The 19,296-nt window shown below is 48.1% G+C and overlaps 1 protein-coding gene across 3 annotated transcripts; it reads right to left on the reverse strand.

Annotated features, from left to right (window-relative positions):
* Positions 1-3,902: 3,902 nt before the first annotated feature.
* On the reverse strand, positions 3,903-17,280 carry LOC137613022 (H-2 class I histocompatibility antigen, alpha chain-like). Of its 3 annotated transcripts, XM_068341824.1 has the most exons (6): positions 17,024-17,280; positions 5,973-6,251; positions 5,488-5,901; positions 5,279-5,395; positions 4,491-4,637; positions 3,903-4,365 (listed from the first exon to the last, which is right to left on the reverse strand). In XM_068341824.1, exons 1-5 carry the CDS (start codon positions 17,145-17,147, stop codon positions 4,516-4,518), a joined length of 1,056 nt encoding a protein of 351 aa, XP_068197925.1. In that variant the 5' UTR covers positions 17,148-17,280; the 3' UTR covers positions 3,903-4,365; positions 4,491-4,515. The 3 variants fall into 3 exon arrangements, with proteins under 3 accessions (XP_068197925.1, XP_068197926.1, XP_068197924.1); XM_068341825.1 differs by having other exon boundaries at positions 3,903-4,637; positions 5,488-5,790; XM_068341823.1 differs by having other exon boundaries at positions 3,903-4,637.
* Positions 17,281-19,296: the final 2,016 nt, after the last annotated feature.

Raw genomic sequence — 19,296 nt, forward strand, 5'->3', positions numbered from 1 at the left:
GGAAATGCTTGCATGACTGTGGGTCTCCTTGAAGAAGTTAGACACTGACAGAAGCAGCTAGCCAGATCATTTCAGACACTGTACCTGAAATTAGAACGTATGTTTCTGCACAGGGTCATCCAGAGAATGTCTGCAGCAGATCCTCACAGGGGTCACGTGACTGATTATGTTATGTCATCAAATAGTTTTGTGAAACTGTCGACTTGATATTTCTGGTAACGTCTGGAGGACATGACGTACCAACTGAGAGCCGTAAAGAACTGGTTGAAAGCAGATGGGCCCAGGTTAATACCTCCCCCTAGTCACACCTTTAGGGTATAAAAAGAGATGTGATCCATTTCCTAGTTTGTACTTGAAGTTTTTTCCTGTACCCAGAATATTCTGTAACAACACACTGGAGGACTTCTTCATCGTCTCCAGAGCTCTCATCATGATTAGATAAATATTTGTTGAACTTGTCTGTTTGTTGAACCTGTCTGTCTGTCAATATCATCGATGATGGTATTTGACTCATACTCAACCTGTTGATGATATTATTGTACTGCCACTTAATCTATGCATGATTTGAATGGACAAATAAATATCTTGTATTTTAAACACTCTCTCCTGTCCTTAAGAAAAACGAAACCCCACCACAGTTAGAAAGGATACATACCAGTGAATCAGGTATGGATTTAATTCTAACTGGACCATCTTTGACACCAATATATCAGACTGAATCGTATTAAATGCTGAAGAAAAGTCCAAGAAAAGTCCATTCCTGTCATAGATTTCATTGTGTCCCGTGCCTTCTTGTGGTTGTTGGATTTGAATGAGTCTTCTAAACGTTGTCTATGCGCAGACTTTGCCTGTCTCATTGTTTTTTAACCTTTTCTCTGCTAATTTTTGTGCACCAAAATCTTTGTTTATGAAGGCAGTTTTCCTTTCATTTATTATTTCTGTAATATCTTTGGTCACATGGGTTTTGTTATTGGGATACATTTTTATCTTTTTTGTGGGAACAACCAGCTCTACACAGAAATTAATGTAGTCAGTTATGACAGTGGTTATTTCATCCAATGAACCGTCTCTAAGAGTGTCCCAATCAGTCCAGTCCCAGCTTTTAGTTGTTCCTTGCTTTCGTTTGTCCAAGTCCTAACTACTTTCTTCTCAGGCTTTCCTCTTTTTAATTTTGATTTATAGACTGGAGTGATGCACACATTATGATCTGAGGTCGATGTAGGTGGCCCAACCCTGGCTACATAAGCATTTGTAATGTTTACATAGCACTTGTCCAATATATTGTTTTTTCTATCCATGACATACTGTTCAAATCCTGGCAGCACAGTGTCAAGGAAGCACTGATTCAGATCTCCTAGCACAACTGCTGGTGCTTCTTGAACTGTAGTTGCAGCTCGTGTACACGGTCAGCGATGGTTCTTGCTGCTTGTGCAGCTCTTCCTGGCCCTTTCGGGGGAACATAAACAGCAAACAGTAAGATGCAGTGAGAGGGAGGTAGAACGGTCGTAGAGTCATGTCCAGGATCTCCACATTGGGGTCGTCACATATCCTGGTTTTAGTGGAGAAGGCTCGACACCAGAGATCGTTGATGTAAACACAGATCCCACCGTAGCCGCTCTCCCCTCCTCTGTCCATTCACACCAGAGTGAACCCCGGGACTTCGTAGAGTGAGTCTGGCTTTGATGGTTTTAACCAGCTCTCAGTGAAAACAAACAGTGACGCTTCACGGAAATCCTGACTGTACCTGGCGTATGGCCGTACTGTGGCGATTTTGTTGTGAAGGGATGTCACGTTAGCAAGAACGATGGAGGGTAGTGGTGGGCGGGTGAAATGCAATGGAATTGGCCAAAATGCGTGCGGCCAATTGCATTTTAGGATGGGGGGGGCAAAAAAACAACAACAGGCAAACCTAAAAGTAACGAGTATTCATGAGCCTTTTCAGAAATTAGCTCGAGTGAGAATAAAAATCTTTGCCTCGGAAATGTATTCGAGTAAGAGTAATAAGTATGAAAGAATTCTAGTATTCGAGTAAAGTAAAAATCCTCAGAATCTGTACTTAAGTACAATACATAAGTAAATTTACTCCGTTACTGTCCACCCCTGGTCCTCCGGTTCCTAAACCAATGTGGACCGATGTCATGCCGCCCCGATTTCATTCCAATTATAGCCCCCTATTTTTTTTCAGTCCCTGGTGAAGTGTAAAAAATGGAAGTAGATTTCTCAATTTCTATTAATATTAAAAAGTAGAATTTGACTCCATACACTGGTCTTGCTCTAGCCATTCGCCACTTCGCCATAGGCGAAGTAAATTCCAGATTGGCTACAAGGTTTTTAGACTGTGTAGCCACAGTGGCGTTTTTATTTTTACGGAAAAAAGGCTAAAGCTTAATACTTTTTCGCTCGCTAGCGCCGCTATTTCCGCTAGCACCGCTATTTCCACATGCCGACGGAATTTAGCCGAAGCATGCTGACGGAAATAGCCGAAGTGACCCGAACGCTCCCGATCATTAAATATGCACTCGGGTCATGACCTCCTCTCGTCCAATGAAAAACAAAGATTCTTCTTTTACAAGCTGAACCCGTGAATTGGTGTAAGACAAGGGGAGGACCATCGATCAAAAGAATCCAGTGTTTTCTAGTAGAGTTTGTGTTAAAGTCCTCATTAATAAACAAATGGTGAATGCTGAGGGGGGGGAGTGGAGACAGACCGATCAGAAGGTCAATGAAAGATATTATCAATACTTGTTTGTAGTCTTAGACTTTTGTTCCCTCTGACCAGCAGGAATAACCAGCGATGATGTAAATGTGTTTTCACCTCACTTGATGTTTTATATGCCTTTTTAAATTGAAATGAAAAAACATGTTATTGAATTAAAAAAACTAAAAAAAACTAAACTATGGCATACCAATGAGTAAAACACTGAGTAATATTTAGTCTGACTGTATCTTCAGAGTGAATGAAGTTTTCAATGGTTGAATCTCACATTCATTCCTGCATAAAGTAGGACAGAAATAAAGAGAGTTCAGCTTCAGCTGCTGGCTTCAGTGGGTTTTTGGAGGGAAACTGAACACAAGATTTTGTCCTCAGAATGCAGGAAAACGACCCCATTCTCTAAAACATTTCCCGGGGGACCCCAATCCCCCATGTTGGGGGGTATCCCTCCCACACACCCCTATGACCAGTGTGGTTCTACACCCCCCAACAATTGAAAACTTGCATTCACTATGTTAAGATACAGTCATACAAAATATTACTCAATGTTTACTTGTTAGTTTTACTTACTATCATAACGAGCCGCTGTCTTGGACACAGAACGTGGCTCTTTGTGGTTTACTCAATTCTTTTACACTGAGCCACAGTGGCTTAGTCACACTAGCTCCTGGTGTAAGACCAGATACATACATACTAGAGCGGAAATAAAATCTTAGATGTGTTCCTAGTCGGACGTTTATCTGGGGGGGCAACAAGCAGAAGTCAAATACTTGTTATTAGCCTTAGCTTTTTACGTTCCTGCAATCTGTGGAAGTTGTTAGTTTCTCTGTCATTTAGTTGACGAACAAAGATGTCGTCATTTGACTCTTTGAAGGATTTTGTTTTCCTTGAAAACGTCTTAGACCTTCAAGTTAACATAGTAACTAGTTAGAAACGTTTTCCCCAGGAGGTTTTAGGACGAGAGACAAACAATAACCATGACACATAAAAACACAATTAAACAAGAAATAAAGGAACGTTCAAATCCTCCAGGACGATCCGGATCCAACCAGCAGGTGGCGCCAAAGCACTGGAGAAAAACGAACGTTTCAGTTCTCTAGTTCACAGAAACGTTTGTATTAGTTAAAAACATGAAATCAGAAAAAGTAAGAAAAAAATTAAAGAACTGAACATTGACCGTCATGTCTTACTTTTTATTTATCATGTCAATGATAACGGGATCAACCTCTGAGCTCCATGAAAACAAGAATCATTGTTTAAAGTGAAAGAAGGTGGACGATTGAGACGCGTGTAAAATGTTGGATTTCACTGTAAAGCAGAATTTGTTCTGACAGTAAACCAACCAGCAGAACAACTTGACCCAACGTTCACCTAGTTAACTAGTTAGACTAGCAGCAACCAGCAGAGAAAGACTTTCTGAGCATAAACAGCAGAGACAACTCTAGTGGAGTCAGACCTCATCTCAAGACAGCGTCAGGTCACCTGACCCCAGGAGGACCAATAGGACGACGGGAAAGCTGGAAGAACCAACAAGCCAGCAGCAGAAGTATTGAGCTGGAATGATGGTGACGTGTTTGAATCAACTCCTGTTAAACCAGCGACGGGTTTGAAGACAGCTGTGATGACTCTGTTTCAGAGATCCTGTTTTACGTCTCCAGGAAGGAAAACGTGAAGAAAACGTAATCAAATACTTTAATGACACCGTTTAAGTTTGATCATGTTTGCTCAATATTTGTAGTGCGTTTCCTACAGACTCTAATCAATAACCATCAATCACCACATCCTCATCCTGATGGATTTGATCAGATCACATTCTGGTGCTCCCTGACCTCCGGCTGCGCCCCGACCTCTGGCTGCTCCCCGACCCCAGGCTGCAGTCTCTCAGAGAGCTCAGAGCTGTCCTCAGGAACTGAACCACGTGTAGCTGAAAACAAAGACTCGTCATCCCACCGTGAAGTTTGCTTCATGCTGAGTCAAAGCATCAGGTCAAAGAGTCAAAGCATCAGGTCAAAGGGTCAAAGCATCAGGTCAAAGGGTCAAAGCATCAGGTCAAAGAGTCAAAGCATCAGGTCAAAGGGTCAAAGCATCAGGTCAAAGAGTCAAAGCATCAGGTCAAAGGGTCAAAGCATCAGGTCAATGAGTCAAAGCATCAGGTCAAAGGGTCAAAGCATCAGGTCAAAGAGTCAAAGCATCAGGTCAAAGAGTCAAAGCATCAGGTCAAAGAGTCAAAGCATCAAGTCAATGAGTCAAAGCATCAGGTCAAAGAGTCAAAGCATCAGGTCAAAGGGTCAAAGCATCAGGTCAAAGGGTCAAAGCATCAGGTCAAAGAGTCAAAGCATCAGGTCAAAGAGTCAAAGCATCAGGTCAAAGAGTCAAAGCATCAAGTCAATGAGTCAAAGCATCAGGTCAAAGAGTCAAAGCATCAGGTCAAAGGGTCAAAGCATCAGGTCAAAGAGTCAAAGCATCAGGTCAAAGAGTCAAAGCATCAGGTCAAAGGGTCAAAGCATCAGGTCAAAGAGTCAAATCAAAGCTGGGAGAAGAGACGCGTCTGTTCGGACCCCTCACCTGTCCTCTGTCTGGAAAGCTTGAACCCAACGGCTGCCATGACGACGAGAGCAGGAACCACTACAGCCATGATGATGATGATGATGGTGGTGGTGGTGGGGGGGTCAGTGGGCTCCTCTGGAGAGAAGAAAACAACAACGAGTCACAACCTGAACAGAAGTGCAGGAAATAAAGGTGTCTCCACCTCCACCCCCCGACCCCCGTCTCACCCCAGTTGGTCCAGATCTTCCCTTTGTCCAGTCTGGTGACCAAGTCGTCCTCCACACCTTCCAGCTGGAACACACAGTCGTACCTCCTCCAGTCTTCAGGGGCCACCGATGAAAGGTTCAGGTCAACACTGGTCTGGAAGGTTCCATCATGGTTGGGGAGGATCTCTCCGTGGTCCACCTCCTCATGAAGCTCCTCTCCATCTCTCCTCCAGAAGAGTGCAGCTCTGTCAGGGTAGAAACCTGTGGTGAAGCAGCTGACTGGAGAGGAGGGGGTCTTCTGGAGGAGGAACACTGAGGGGAGCTCTGGAGGAGGAGCACAAACACACTTTAGATGCTCCTCACCAGGAGTCCCTGTTTGTTCTCCTGTTTGATGGGATGGATCTGAAGTGCCTGTGTGTTCATCTTTATTGTTTACTGTTGATCACAAACACCAGAGAAACATGAAGGTTGTCGGTACGAAACTCCATCAGGTCATGTGATCCTACCTGTTCTCAGCAGAGAGCTCCTCCCATTCTCCAAATACTTCCTCCCCCACTCAGGACAAATCTGGGTGTAGTAATGCTTGTCGTGTTCCATCCTAGCTCTGTTATGATCCAATCTGTGTTTGGTGATGAGAGCCTGAGGTCTGGGAGCGACCCAGGTCTCTGTCTTCAGGTCCAGGACCAGGAAGTCTTCTCCATTATAACTAAACTGATTAAAACCAGTAACCTCTCCAGTCTCATCGTCCCACTCACAACCAGACATCACCTGGACAATATGGAAACCTGAGAGAGAGACTCAATGGAGTTATTCTGATCCAGTCTCAGTGATCTCTGCTGGTTATTATGGGATGGACAGAAACACTGGATCACTGAAGTCCAGCAGCATCCAGTCGTCTGTCAGGAATGTTTGTGCTGAGTCAGCAAGCAGTTTGATCAACGGATGAACAATAGGAGTGTGTGTGGGTTTGTGTCAAAGTCAACTCAAAGTCAGTTTTATTGTCAAGTGTACCGTATATACACCACATACAGCACAGATGAAATTGCAGTCCTCTCTGACCCATGGTAGACAGGCAGTACAACTGGCAGAACAACAGGCAGTACAACACAGGCAGTACAACACAGGCAGTACAACACAGGCAGTACAACACAGGCAGTACAACACAGGCAGTACAACACAGGCAGTACAACACAGGCAGTACAACACAGGCAGTAAAACACAGGCAGTACAACACAGGCAGTACAACACAGGCAGTACAACACAGGCAGTAAAACACAGGCAGTAAAACACAGGCAGTACAACAGGCAGTACAACACGAAACATAAGACGAAACACAAGGGATGGTTAACATCTCTATACACTCTAGTCCCATAGGGGAAGTGACGTGTGACCAGTCCCTGAGTTGACGGGGGGAGGGAGAGATAGGTAGTCAGGTGCTGGGGGGGGGGGGGCAGAGCAGTGTGAGGGTAGAGTTCAAGGCTGTGGCAGGGAGCAGAGCAGGGAGGGAGTTGATCCTCCTGGTTCTGGCCCAGACTCTGCAGTCTCCTAAATGATGGCAGCAGGCTGAAAAGGCTGTGAGGGGGGGGGATCACCTGCCATGCTGATGGCTTTGCGGGTGAGGCGGGTGTTATAAATGTCTGTGAGGGAAGGGAGAGAGACACCAGTGATCTTTTCAGCTGCTCTCACGATGCGCTGCAGGGTCAGGAAACGGTTCAGGCGCCGTACCACAGGGTGATGCAGCTGGTCAGGATGCTCCCGATGGTGCCTCTGTAGAAAGTCAGCATGATGGGGGGTGGAGCTCTTGCTCTCCTCAGTTTGCGGAGGAAGTAGAGGCGCTGTTGGGCTTTTTTGTCCAGCGATGCGGTGTTGCGGTCCCAGGACAGGTCCTTGGAGATGTGCACACCCAGGAACTTGGTGCTGCTGACCCTTTCCACTGCAGCACCGTTGATGGTTAGTGGAGCATGCTGGGTGCGTGTTCTGCTGAAGTCCACAACAATCTCCTTCATCTCCTCCACATTCAGGTGGAGATTGTTGTCCTCGCACCACATAGCCAGGAGGACCACCTCATTCCTGTAGGCTGTCTCATCATTGTTGTTGATGAGACCCACCACAGTCGTGTTGTCAGAAATCCATTCATTCCCTGCACTAACCCTCCTCTCTAGAAGGAGACGCTGAACATTTTAACATTTTCTGCAGCACCAGTCTCAGTGGGACTACGCACACTTCCTGGGACACACAAGGGGCGGCCCAAATTAACACTCACTTTTTGTCCTTGGTTCCAAACAAATACCATGTGTCTGTTGAAACCACATCAATGTAAGTAATGAAAGCTGCAATGTGCTGATGATTTAGTTGCTTCAAGAGTTTATTTGTTCATTTATTCTGATATGACCCTAGTTGACATGACATTTAGAATCTTTGATACTTGATAATATTGTTGATGTTGATATTGACGATATTACTTAATGCTATTTTCTGTTCTTGTCTAGAACCATGGCAAACTTAACTTTGGAAGTCAACTTTGAAAAATAGACATTTGTTGATTTAACTGATAACGTGTCCTGGTGGTGCGTGGCTCCAGTAGAACTCCATTGTATCCTATAAATGGTCCTTCGAGCCGGATACTGAGCCACACTCCCCAGTGACCCCCGAACTGCTGATTGTCCAAAGCAAGAGGCCACCTGTTGAGCCCATGAGTTCAAGCACTACCTCAAGCACTTCTGAGATGGATGAAGAGGACATGCTTCAGACTGAAGCTAATTTACCCAAGCCCGATGCTGGTGGCGCTAAAGGAAAACCACCATAGCCAGTGCTGTCCAGCCTGATGCGGTTGGAGACCTAATTGACCCCTCAGACAAACCATCTTCACCTCTGCCTGATCCCCTATTGCTACGGCCACCAGTTGAGCTCCAGCAACCACTGGCTGAACCCCCTACCCAGTCAATTCAGCCGAATATCAGCCGTGAGCCTGGGGCCAGACCTAAAAGAAATACACGACCCCCTGACCGCTTAGGGTATCCAGCACCCACTAAATCCCATGGCTCACGTAGCTCCCAGAGGAAGGGGACTCATTAGTCCAAGGCAGCCCCTAGCCAGCTTACAGGCTGTGCGGCTAGTAAAGCAAGATGAGTTGGAGGAGCTTAGGAAACAAAGGCAGGAGGAAGACGAACTAGATGAGAAATGTGCATTAATAGAAATGTGCATTAATAGATAGGAAGGCTAGAGATGCTCAGAGAACGCAGGAAGAAGCACACAGGGAGGGGGAGAGACTTATTAGACATAGAAATTTAGGCAGACGTATTCGTATCAAGGAAAGGGAGTTAGAGACAGCAAAGCTCATTACTAGTTTCACCATCCAGAATACCCCTGAAGTCTTGGGAGATCACCTGGTTGGAACTGCTCCTATCCCCTCACCATCTAATGGAGATGTAGCCAGCTTTTCCTTTTATGATCTCCCTCCATCCAGAATAGGCACTCCTGCCCTTCAAAGGATGTGCATGTCTCAGCCATCTTCACTCTCCATGCTTCAACCTCAACTCCCCAGGCCCCAGGCACCTCAACCTCCAACCTCTCATTCAGTTCAACTCCCCATGTCTCAGTCAACACGGCCAAGTTCAGCCCCTCATCAATTCCCTCTTTTGCCTTTGAACCCTGCTACATCTGTCACTTGGTCCATTCCCCAAGTATCTGCCCAAGCCACCTTTCCTAGCCACCATGTATCATCCCAGATATTGCCCTCATCCCTTCCTAGTCATTCTAGTCATTTATCCACACTCTCAGTACCAGCTATGTCAACCCAGCAGCTGCCAGTTTACTCACAGGCTCCACCAGTTCAGACCCCCAACATCACAGATCTGGTCATAGCCTCAGCCTATGGAATCCCAAGGCTTCCCGTATTCAGGAGTGGACGGGAAAGTGATTTTGCCCTCCTGAAGATTGCCCTAGATAATCTCCTTGACAATCACCCCATCTCACTGAGGAGTATCAGTATCAGATCTCCTCTTGGAGCATGTTCAACACCCAGGAGCTCACAAACTGGCAGCATCCAGCATGCATGATCCAAGACCATACTCCACTGCCCTCCTAGCACTTCAAGAGAGACTTGGTCAACCCAGACTACTGGTATAGAGTGAGTTGGGGCCAATACTGAACTCCCCAGTCATACGCATAGGTGATGTAGAGGCCTTTGATAATTTCTCCCTATCTGTCCATTCTCTAGTAGGTATGTTGCTGTCCATAGAGGGCCCCAATGGGTCAGAGATAAAATGTGCCTCTCATGTTGACAGACTCCTCAGCAAGCTCCCTGTACAGTATAGAGACTCATTTGTGGAGTACTGTATCAACCGTGGCATTCTGACTGGACAGGTGAACCAAACCTACTTCATTCATGACCTTTCCACTTGGCTCCAGTCAAAGTCAAGAGCCAAACATATCTCCGAGCGAGCTGTTGAACTCCACAAACAGGAGAGGCCACGTCCTGTCAAGGAACGCCAGCCCACCAAACAGGGCTCCATGGTCTACCTGTCAACTGTGCCTCAGCCTGATTCCACACCGAGACCTCCCTCTAAAGGACCGGGTAAATGCTAACCTACCTAAGCCTTACTGCCCCTACTGTAATATTAGAGATCATTTCCTAGGTGCATGTGTAGAGTTTAAGAAACTCCCTATGAGTGACATTTTGAAATGGACCAAAGAGGATAGGTGTAACCGGTGTGGGAGAATTCACAAGGCAGACAAATGCGCAAGAAGCATGAAGAAGCCCTGTAATCTGTGCAAGGAGCTCCACTTAACTGTTCTCCATGACCCTAATACTAACAAGACAACCACATATATGGTAGCCTCCACTTCATAAGAGCTCCTGTACATAGATCAACCTAACCGCTCCCACAATGTCATGCTCAAAGTTGTTAATGTGCGTCTTCACAATGGGGAAGGACTCTTGCAACCCATGCAATCCTGGATGATGGTGTAGATAGATCTATTGTGCTCCCTGAGGCTGTCCAGCGCTTGTGCCTCAACACCCAGCCTGAAACCATCTCCCTACGCACAGTGAGACAGAATGTAGTGCAACTGGATGGAGCATCCATGTCATTTGGCATTTCCCCGATCAACCAGCCAGACAAAATGCATGACATCAGTGGAGCATTCACTGCTGAGAACCTCGGACTGTCTGAACACACATACCCTGTGAAACAGCTATTATATCAGTACCCCCATCTCAGAGGTATCCCACTAGAACCTATTGATCATGTATGCCCTCTTGCCCTTATTGGTTCAGACTATGCCCATCTCATTACACCCCTAGAGCCAGTGATTATGGGGCCCCCTGGTGGTCCAGTAGCCATACAGATTAGGGTGGACTCTCCAAGGGCCAGCTAGCTTAGTCCAAGCCCAGCAAATGTCTATATCTTACACCATGACCTGCTTTAAGAGTGAGCTGTTTAAGAATGTAGAGAGACTATGGCAGATTGGCACCTTGCCCCACATCAATGTGAAGACCGTCACAAGGTCAAAACAAGACAAACTGACTCTTGATCTCCTGCAGCTTAAGACAGGTAGAGTAGATGTAGATGGTGTAATGCGGTATGCCACTCCTTTACTCAGAGTTCCAAACGTTCCAGTCCTTCAGGCTCCAAAGGAAGCTGTCCTACCAGGTCTCTGTGCTACAGAGAGACGTCTGTCCAAAGACCCCAAAATGTCTGCTCAGTACCAAGAGGAGCTGGATAAGCTTGTGCAGTCTGGCTTTGTAAAAAAAATTCCCAGTGAGCAGGTAGACAAACCAGCTGAAACCTGGTACTTCCCACATCACATGGTTGAACACAACAACAAACCCCGAGTTGTATTTGACTGCTCTTTTGAGTACATGGGATTATCCCTGAACAAATTTCTTCTGCCTGGTCCTGTCCTCGGCCCCTCGCTCCTAGGAGTTCTACTCCGATTTCGCCAACATGCCATAGCCATCTGTGGAGACATCAAGGGCATGTTTCATCAGGTACACCTCCTGGAGGAGGACAGACCCCTGTTGCGTTTCGTATAGAGAGAGATGCAGTCATACCAGCAGCCAGTGTCTACGAGTGGCAAGTTCTGCCATTTGGAACAACCTGTAGCCCATGCTGTGCCACCCATGCAGTTCAGACACACATCCAAAATCACTCTGAAGGCAATGAGGAGGTCTTACAATCTGTCCAACTTTGGTTTTATGTAGACAATTGCCTCCAGAGATTCCCCTCCTCTGAGGAGGCCAAATCCCTCATCAACAAAATGAGACCCCTGCTAGCTAAGGGAGGTTTTGACATTAGACAATGGGCCAGTAATAATCCAGGTGTAGTCCAACATCTCCCCCCAGAGGCCAAGTCCAAAACAACTGAACTATGGCTCTCAGAGCATGGAGACCCCAAAGAGCTGACACTTGGCCTCCAATGGAACTGCTCCACAGACATGCTGGGTTACAAGAACAGGTCAGTCCCCTACCACCAGCCTACAAGGAGGAACATCTACAAAGTGCAGGCCAGCTAATATGATCCTCTAGGCTTTCTGACCCCATTCACGACCCTTGCAAAGATCTTGGTGCAAGATCTAGCGAAACAGAAAAGAGGATGGGACAACATCATTAAAAACGACAACTTGTTGGAGGACCTCTCCAAGGAACCATCACCTTATCGTGGTGGAGAGGTTTGTGTGCCCTAAGGATCCTGGGAGCTATGCTGTCGGGAGTCTTGTACTCCTGGTAGGGTCACTCAAGGCAAACAGGTCTCAGGTGAAGGGCCAGACAAAGAATGATTCAGAAGATCCCATGAAAAACGCAAAAGGGAAAAATGTGACCCTGCCCGGAGGAAGCCCGGGGCCCACGTCTGGAGCCAGGCCTGGACGGCGGGCCCGTCAGCGAGCGCCTGGTGGCCGGCTCTGCCACAGGGCCCGGCCGGGCTCAGCCCGAAAAGGCAACGTGGATTCTTCCCACCCCTGTGGACCCATCACCCGCAGGGCAGACCAATGGGGTCGGGTGCGCTGCCATATGGGTGGCAGTGATGACAGGGGGTCACGACGGACCAGACCCGGGCGGCAGAAGTTGGCTTTGGGGACGTGGAATGTCACCTCACTGGCGGGGAAGGAGCCGGAACTTGTGTTGGAGGTGGAGCACTACCAGTTGGATCTGGTGGGGCTTACCTCCACGCATAGCCTCGGTTCTGGATCCAAACTCCTGGATAGGGGTTGGACCTTGTTTTGATCCGGAGTTGCGTCAGACGTGAGGCGCAGGGCGGGTGTGGGGATACTCACAAGCCCCCGGCTGAGCGCCGCTGTATTGGAGTTTACCCCGGTGGATGAGAGGGTCGCTTCCCTACACCTTAAGGCTGGGGGGGGGGGAACTCTGACTGTTGTTTGTGCATATGCACCAACTATCAGTTCAGAGTATTCAGCCTTCTTGGGGTCCCTAAATGGGGTCCTTGAAGGGATCCCTGCAGGGGACTCCATTGTTCTCCTGGGGGACTTCAACGCACACATCGGCAATGATGGAGACACTTGGAGGGGCGTGATTGGAAGGAATGGTCTCCCTGATCTGAACCCGAGCGGTGTTATGTTGTTGGACTTCTGTGCTAGTCACGGTTTGTTTATAACTAACACCATGTTCAAACACAAGGATGCTCATAAGTGTACCTGGTACCAGAGCACCCTGCGTCGGAGGTCAATGATTGATCTTGTGATCGTATCATCTGATCTTCGACCGTGTGTTTTGGACACTTGGGTGAAGAGAGGGGCAGAGCTGTCAACTGATCACCACCTAGTGGTGAGTTGGGTCCGTTGGCGGAGATACCTTTGGATAGATCTGGTAAGCCCAAACGAGTAGTGCGGGTGAACTGGGAATGTTTGGAGGAGGACTCTGTCCGTGAGGCCTTCAATTCACACCTCCGAAGGAGCTTCTCGTGCATCCCTGTGGAGGCTGGGGGCATTGAACCTGAATGGTCGATGTTCAAAACTTCCATTGCTGAAGCTGCAGCTGAGAGCTGTGGTCTCAAGGTCTTGGGTGCCTCAAGGGGCGGTAACCCTCGAACACCGTGGTGGACCCCGTGGTCAGGGAAGCCGTCCGACTGAAGAAGGAGGCCTTCAGGGGCATGTTGTCCCTGGGGACTCCTGAAGCAGTTGCAGGGTACCGACGGGCCAAAAGGACTGCAGCCTCGGCTGTGATGGAGGCAAAACAGAGGGTGTGGGAAGAGTTCGGAGAGGCCATGGAGAATGGACTATCGGACGGCACCAAAGTTGTTCTGGAGGACTGTCCGACACCTCAGGAGGGGGAAACGGGGAACCATCCAAGCTGTATACAGCAAAGATGGGACACTATTGACTTCAACTGAGGAGGTTGTTGGTCGGTGGAAGGAACACTTTGAGTAACTCCTGAATCCAACTACCCCAACTGACCCGTCCTCTGTTGCAGAGGCAGAGCTGGAGGATGATGGGGGATCAGAGTCAATCTCTCGGGGCAAAGTCACCGAGGTAGTTAAACAACTGCACGGTGGCAAAGCCCCGGGTGTTGATGAGATTCGCCCGGAAATGCTGAAGGCTCTGGGTGTTGAGGGGCTGTTGTGGATGACACGCCTCTTTAACATTGCGTGGAAGTGTGGGACAGTGCTGAAAGAGTGGCAGACTGGGGTGGTGGTTCCTCTTTTTAAAAAGGGGGACCACAGGGTGTGTGCCAATTACAGGGGCATCACACTCCTCAGCATCCCTGGGAAAGTTTACTCCAAGGTGCTGGAAAGGAAGGTCTGGCCGATTGTCGAGCCTCAGATTGAGGAGGAACAATGTGGGTTCCGTCCTGGTCGTGGAACAACGGACCAGCTTTTTACTCTCACAGGGATCCTAGAGGGGGCTTGGGAGTATGCCCATCCAGTCTACATGTGTTTTGTGGACTTGGAGAAGGCATATGATCGTGTCCCCAGGGATATACTGTGGGAAGTACTGCGGGAGTATGGGGTGAGGGGGCCTCTCCTCAGGGCCATCCAATCCCTGTACGCCCAAAGTGAGAGCTGCATTCGGGTTCTCGGCAGTAAGTCGAACTTGTTCCGAGTAGCTGTCGGCCTTCGCCAGGGCTGTGCTTTATCACCAATTCTGTTTGTGATTTTCATGGACAGGATATCGAGGCGTAGTCGTGGTGAGGAGGGGTTACAGTTTGGTGGCCTGAGGATTGCATCACTGCTTTTTGAAGTGATGTGGTCCTGTTTGCGTCATCAGCCTGTGACCTGCAGCGCTCACTGGTCTGGTTTGCAGTCGAGTGTGAAGCGGCGGGGATGAGGATTAGCACCTCCAAATCAAACGCAAAGCTCTCTATCTACCGTTCAATCTTCGTTCCTACCCTCACCTATGGTCATGAGCGATGGGTCATGACCCAAAGAACGAGATCGCGGATACAAGCGGCTGAAATGGGCTTTCTCAGGCGGATAGCTGGTGTCTCCCTTAGAGATAAGGTGAGAAACACTGCTGTTCACGAGGGGCTCAGAGTAGAGTCGCTGCTCCTTCGCGTGGAAAGGAGTCAGTTGAGGTGGTTTGGGCATCTGGTGCGGATGCCTCCGGGACGCCTCCCTAGGGAGGTGTTTCTGGCACGTCCAGCTGGGAGGAGACCTCGGGGCAGACCCAGGACCAGGTGGAGGGATTATATATCAACACTGGCCTTGGAATGCCTTGGGATCCCCCAGTCAGAGCTGGTGGATGTGGGGGGAAAGGGAAGTTTGGGGCTCCCTGTTGAAGCTGCTGCCCCCGCGACCCGACTACGGATAAGCGGTGGAAGATGGATGGATGGACTTGTTGGAGGAATGGCAAACCTGGGAAATGGAGCTCAAGAATCTCCCTGACATTGTCTTCCCTCGCTGTTATCTGCCCCCCTTTATTGATACAGCCACTTCAGAGTCTCATCTACATGTATTCTGTGACGCCTCAGAGCGGGTGTATGGGGCTGTCGCCTACCTTCAGAACAGACAAACATGGCCACACTCATGTCAGCTTCATCATGGCGAGGTCACGCATAGCCCCCATGAAGCGCCAGCTATCCATTCCTTGCCTTGAGCTATGCGCAGCCATGTCTGGTGCCCAGTTGGCCAACCTTCTCAAGTCTGAACTCACTATTCCACTACAGTCAATCACCCTTTGGACAGATTCAACAACAGTTCTGTCATGGCTCACATCTGACTACTGTCACTTTAAGGTGTTTGTTGGAACAAGAGTAGCTGAGATTCAGACTCTGATCGACACAAAGAGCTGGAGATATGTTGATTCAAAGAACAACCGATGATCTGACACGCGGCAAAACCCTCCTAGAACTCTCTCAGCACAACAGATGGAGTCAAGGCCCTGCTTTCCACTTGCTGGCCCCTGACAGCTGGCCTGCCAATCCATGTCTGTCAGCTACAGCAGAGCCAGTTGAGGAGCTCTGGAAATCAATGTTCTGTGGAACAGTGGTGTCAGGTGAGACAAACAGCCCTCACCTGAGAAAACATGGCAGCTGGGAGGAACTGATGAAGGAGACCGCGACTCTGTTTGATGGGGCGGCAGATCAAAGTCCAAACGCACAAGGCTTCATAAACGCTGAAACATATTCTGCAAAAGGCTCAATCTGAAAGTTTCCCTGAGGAGTTCAATGCCCTTAAAGATGACAAACTCATATCAAAGAGCAGCAAACTGCTCCTCTTGTCTCCCGAATATGATTCTGATCTTGGGCTTATCAGAGTGGGAGGTCGACTCCGGAGAGCAGAGAGCCTTGAACACGACAGTATCCATCTGATTATACTAGAACCAAACCATCGCATAACCAAACTCCTTATCAAACGCTATGATGAGAAAATTCTCCACCCTGGCCCTGAGCGTGTCCTGGCAGAAATGAGACACAGGTATTGGATCCTGCGCAGCCGCCAAGCCACACGGCAACATCAATACCAATGTCAAGACTGTCGGAGATAAAGAGTCAATCCTGTCATTCCCAAAATGGCAGACCTTCCTCCGGCCCGTCTCAGGCTTTACAAACCCCCCTTTTGGTCCACAGGCATGGATTGCTTTGGGCCTTTCACTGTGAAAGATTGATTTAATTGACAACGTTTCCTGGTGGTGTGTGGCTCCAGTAGAACTCCATTGTATCCAACACGTGTCGTCTGCAAACTTGATGAAGAGGTTGGAGCTGAAAGTTGGTTTGCAGTCGTGGGTTAGCAGAGTGAAGAGGAGGGGGCCCAGTACGCATCCTTGGGGGCTCCCATGTTCAGCGTGATGGTGCTGGAGGTGTTGTTACTGACTCAAACTGCCTGTGGTCTCCCTGTCAGGAAGTCCAGCAGCCAGTTGCGTGTGGAGGTGTTGAGTCCGAGCTGGTCCAGTTTGTGGATGAGCTGCTGGGGGACGATTGTGTTGAATGCTGAGCTGAAGTTGATGAACAGCATTCTGGCGTGTGTGTGTGTGTGTGTGTGTGTGTGTGTGTGTGTGTGTGTGTGAGTGTGTGTGTGTGTGTGTGTGTGTGTGTGTGTGTGTGTGTGTGTGTGTGAAGCATGAAAACATAAACAACATTTTATCAGTAGAAACATCAACAAACCTTCAGATTGGTTGAAACGCTTCTTTAAAGTTTCAATGCTGACTTTGGACCACTCATGGTGTCTCTCATTGATCCAAGTGTTCCTGGTCCAGTACTCAGGATCATCTGCTGTGATTTTCTCCATCCAGTCCTGTTTGGGTTCTAATCTCCTGGTGTTACTGTCATAATGAACAATCTGAATGTCACCAATCAACCCAATGAACACATACTCTGGGAAGTTTGGGACTCCAGAAGATGCAGTGTGGAAATACTTCAGAGAGTCACTGAAAGAAACAGAAACATGATCTGTGTTTCATAAACCAGTGAAACATTGATTTTCTGCACACAGAACCAACAAGAACTGGGCTCCAGTAAAGTGGTTCTGATGCCGTCTGTTGTTCAGTCAGTTCTTCTCTGGTTTCATCGAGTCTCCTTCCTGTTGCTCTTGTTGTTTCTGATGATCAGCTGATAACTGGAAGAATTTTTAGATTCACAATCCTTCCTGTCGTCTGCTGTCTGAACACAAGGAGGTCACGTTTCTGTGTTCTGTGTCACCTCAAGAATGTTGAACAACCGGTTCTGGAACAAATCTACCCTGGAACAAACCTACCCTACATCAAATCTACCCTGGAACAAATCTACCCTGGAACAAACCTACCCTACATCAAATCTACCCTGGAAAAAATCTACCCTGGAACAAACCTACCCTGGAACAAATCTACCCTGGAACAAACCTACCCTGGAACAAACCTACCCTGGAACAAGCCTACCCTAGATCAAATCTACCCTGGAACAAATCTACCCTGGAACAAATCTACCCTGGAACAAACCTACCCTGGATCAAATCTACCCTGGAACAAGTCTACCCTGGAACAAATGTACCCTGGATCAAATCTACCCTGGAACAAATGTACCCGTGAACAAATCTACCCTGGATCAAATCTACCCTGGAACAAATGTACCCTGGAACAAATCTACCCTGGATCTACCCCTGCTGGATCCTGGATCAGCTGCTCACACAGGATTTCCTGCTCAGCTTTCAGACGACAGCTCGGTCACCCCTGAACATGTCTCTGGTGCTAACATGTCAGGAAGTCCATCAACAGAGCCCTGAATCCATCCAGCAGGCTACAAACACACCAAACTCGATCTCGTTCTCCGAAATCACGTGACCTCACCTCCCACCGCACCAGGTACACCTGTTCCCAGGAGAACCACCAGAACCAAGGTCGTCATGGTGACGTGTCGCATCTGCAGCTCCGAACACACAACAGCCAACAAGAGCCTCTGATGAAGCTTCCGGTCCGACCATCAAGGCTGAAGTGAGGACGGAACACGGAGAACAGCGGACTTCCCCGTCCTTCTGAGCCAATGGCAATTCAGCCTGAGCTGTGACGTCACTGGTTCCTGGGCAGAACTGACTGCCACAGGTTGGGAATCGAAAGTGAAAGTGAATGGAGCTGTTCTAAAGTGCTCCAGAGGATGGGGGGTGGGGGGTCTCTTGGCTTGGGGTGAACCCTGTTCGAAGCCCCCCCTGTGGATGAGGTTACTGACGGTGATGTGTTGTTGGATCTGTGGACGCTGAAAACTGCTGGACCCACACAAATGTGACCCCCCTGTTGATGTCTGATCAGCTGACGCTCCTCTTGTTTCTGTGGGGGAGGGAAATTCACCGCTGTGCATTGTGGGAGTTCAGAGAAGAGACGGTTTTTCCAGGGGTGTCAAAGATAAAGGTGGAGGTCAAAATAAAGCTTTAAAGCAGGGGCCTCCAAACTTTTTCCTGTAGGGGCCACATAAGGTTTCACTTCTCTGCTGGGGGGCCGGGGTCAGTTTGTGACAGAAAAACTGTGAAGATCGCAGGGGGGGCCTGAATATAAACATTTATTGTCTTCCAGACAGTTACACATACCCAAATATTATTAACCCTTTGTGGGATCTTAACAGAAAAAAGTGATGAAATAAATAATAACACTGATAATGAGATAAATAACACTATTTATGACAAAGATCATGACCAAATGACCCTCTCTGGGATCTTCACAGAAAAAAAAGATGGTGAACATGAGCTTTCTGTTGTGTCGTGCACAAACGTAACAGATGAAGTTCAGCTTTGTTGACAGAATCTCTCATTAAATGACTCATACGAGCGTCTCTCAGAGTTCTCGTGTTCCTTCCTTAGAATCCTTTTGTAGGGTCCAGTAGGCTTGTAGACGCTGCTGTTTGCAGCTCTCATCAACTTCCCTGTGAAAACCACAAAGCAAGCAGGTTAAAAACCAAAGTGCACCTGTGATACA

This window comes from Antennarius striatus, chromosome 19, assembly GCF_040054535.1.
Source record: "Antennarius striatus isolate MH-2024 chromosome 19, ASM4005453v1, whole genome shotgun sequence".
Classification (NCBI taxonomy): domain Eukaryota; kingdom Metazoa; phylum Chordata; class Actinopteri; order Lophiiformes; family Antennariidae; genus Antennarius; species Antennarius striatus.

Bases quoted from the DNA above. Each gene is read 5' to 3' on its own strand.
- LOC137613022 (XM_068341824.1), bottom strand. From the start codon at position 17,147: ATGGAGAAAATCACAGCAGATGATCCTGAGTACTGGACCAGGAACACT. The intron at 5,396-5,487 runs GTGAGACGGGGG...TCTTCTCTCCAG, and splicing joins GAAGATCTGGACCAACTGGG to AGGAGCCCACTGACCCCCCC. The intron at 4,638-5,278 runs GTGAGGGGTCCG...CTTTGTTTTCAG, and splicing joins GCTTTCCAGACAGAGGACAG to CTACACGTGGTTCAGTTCCT.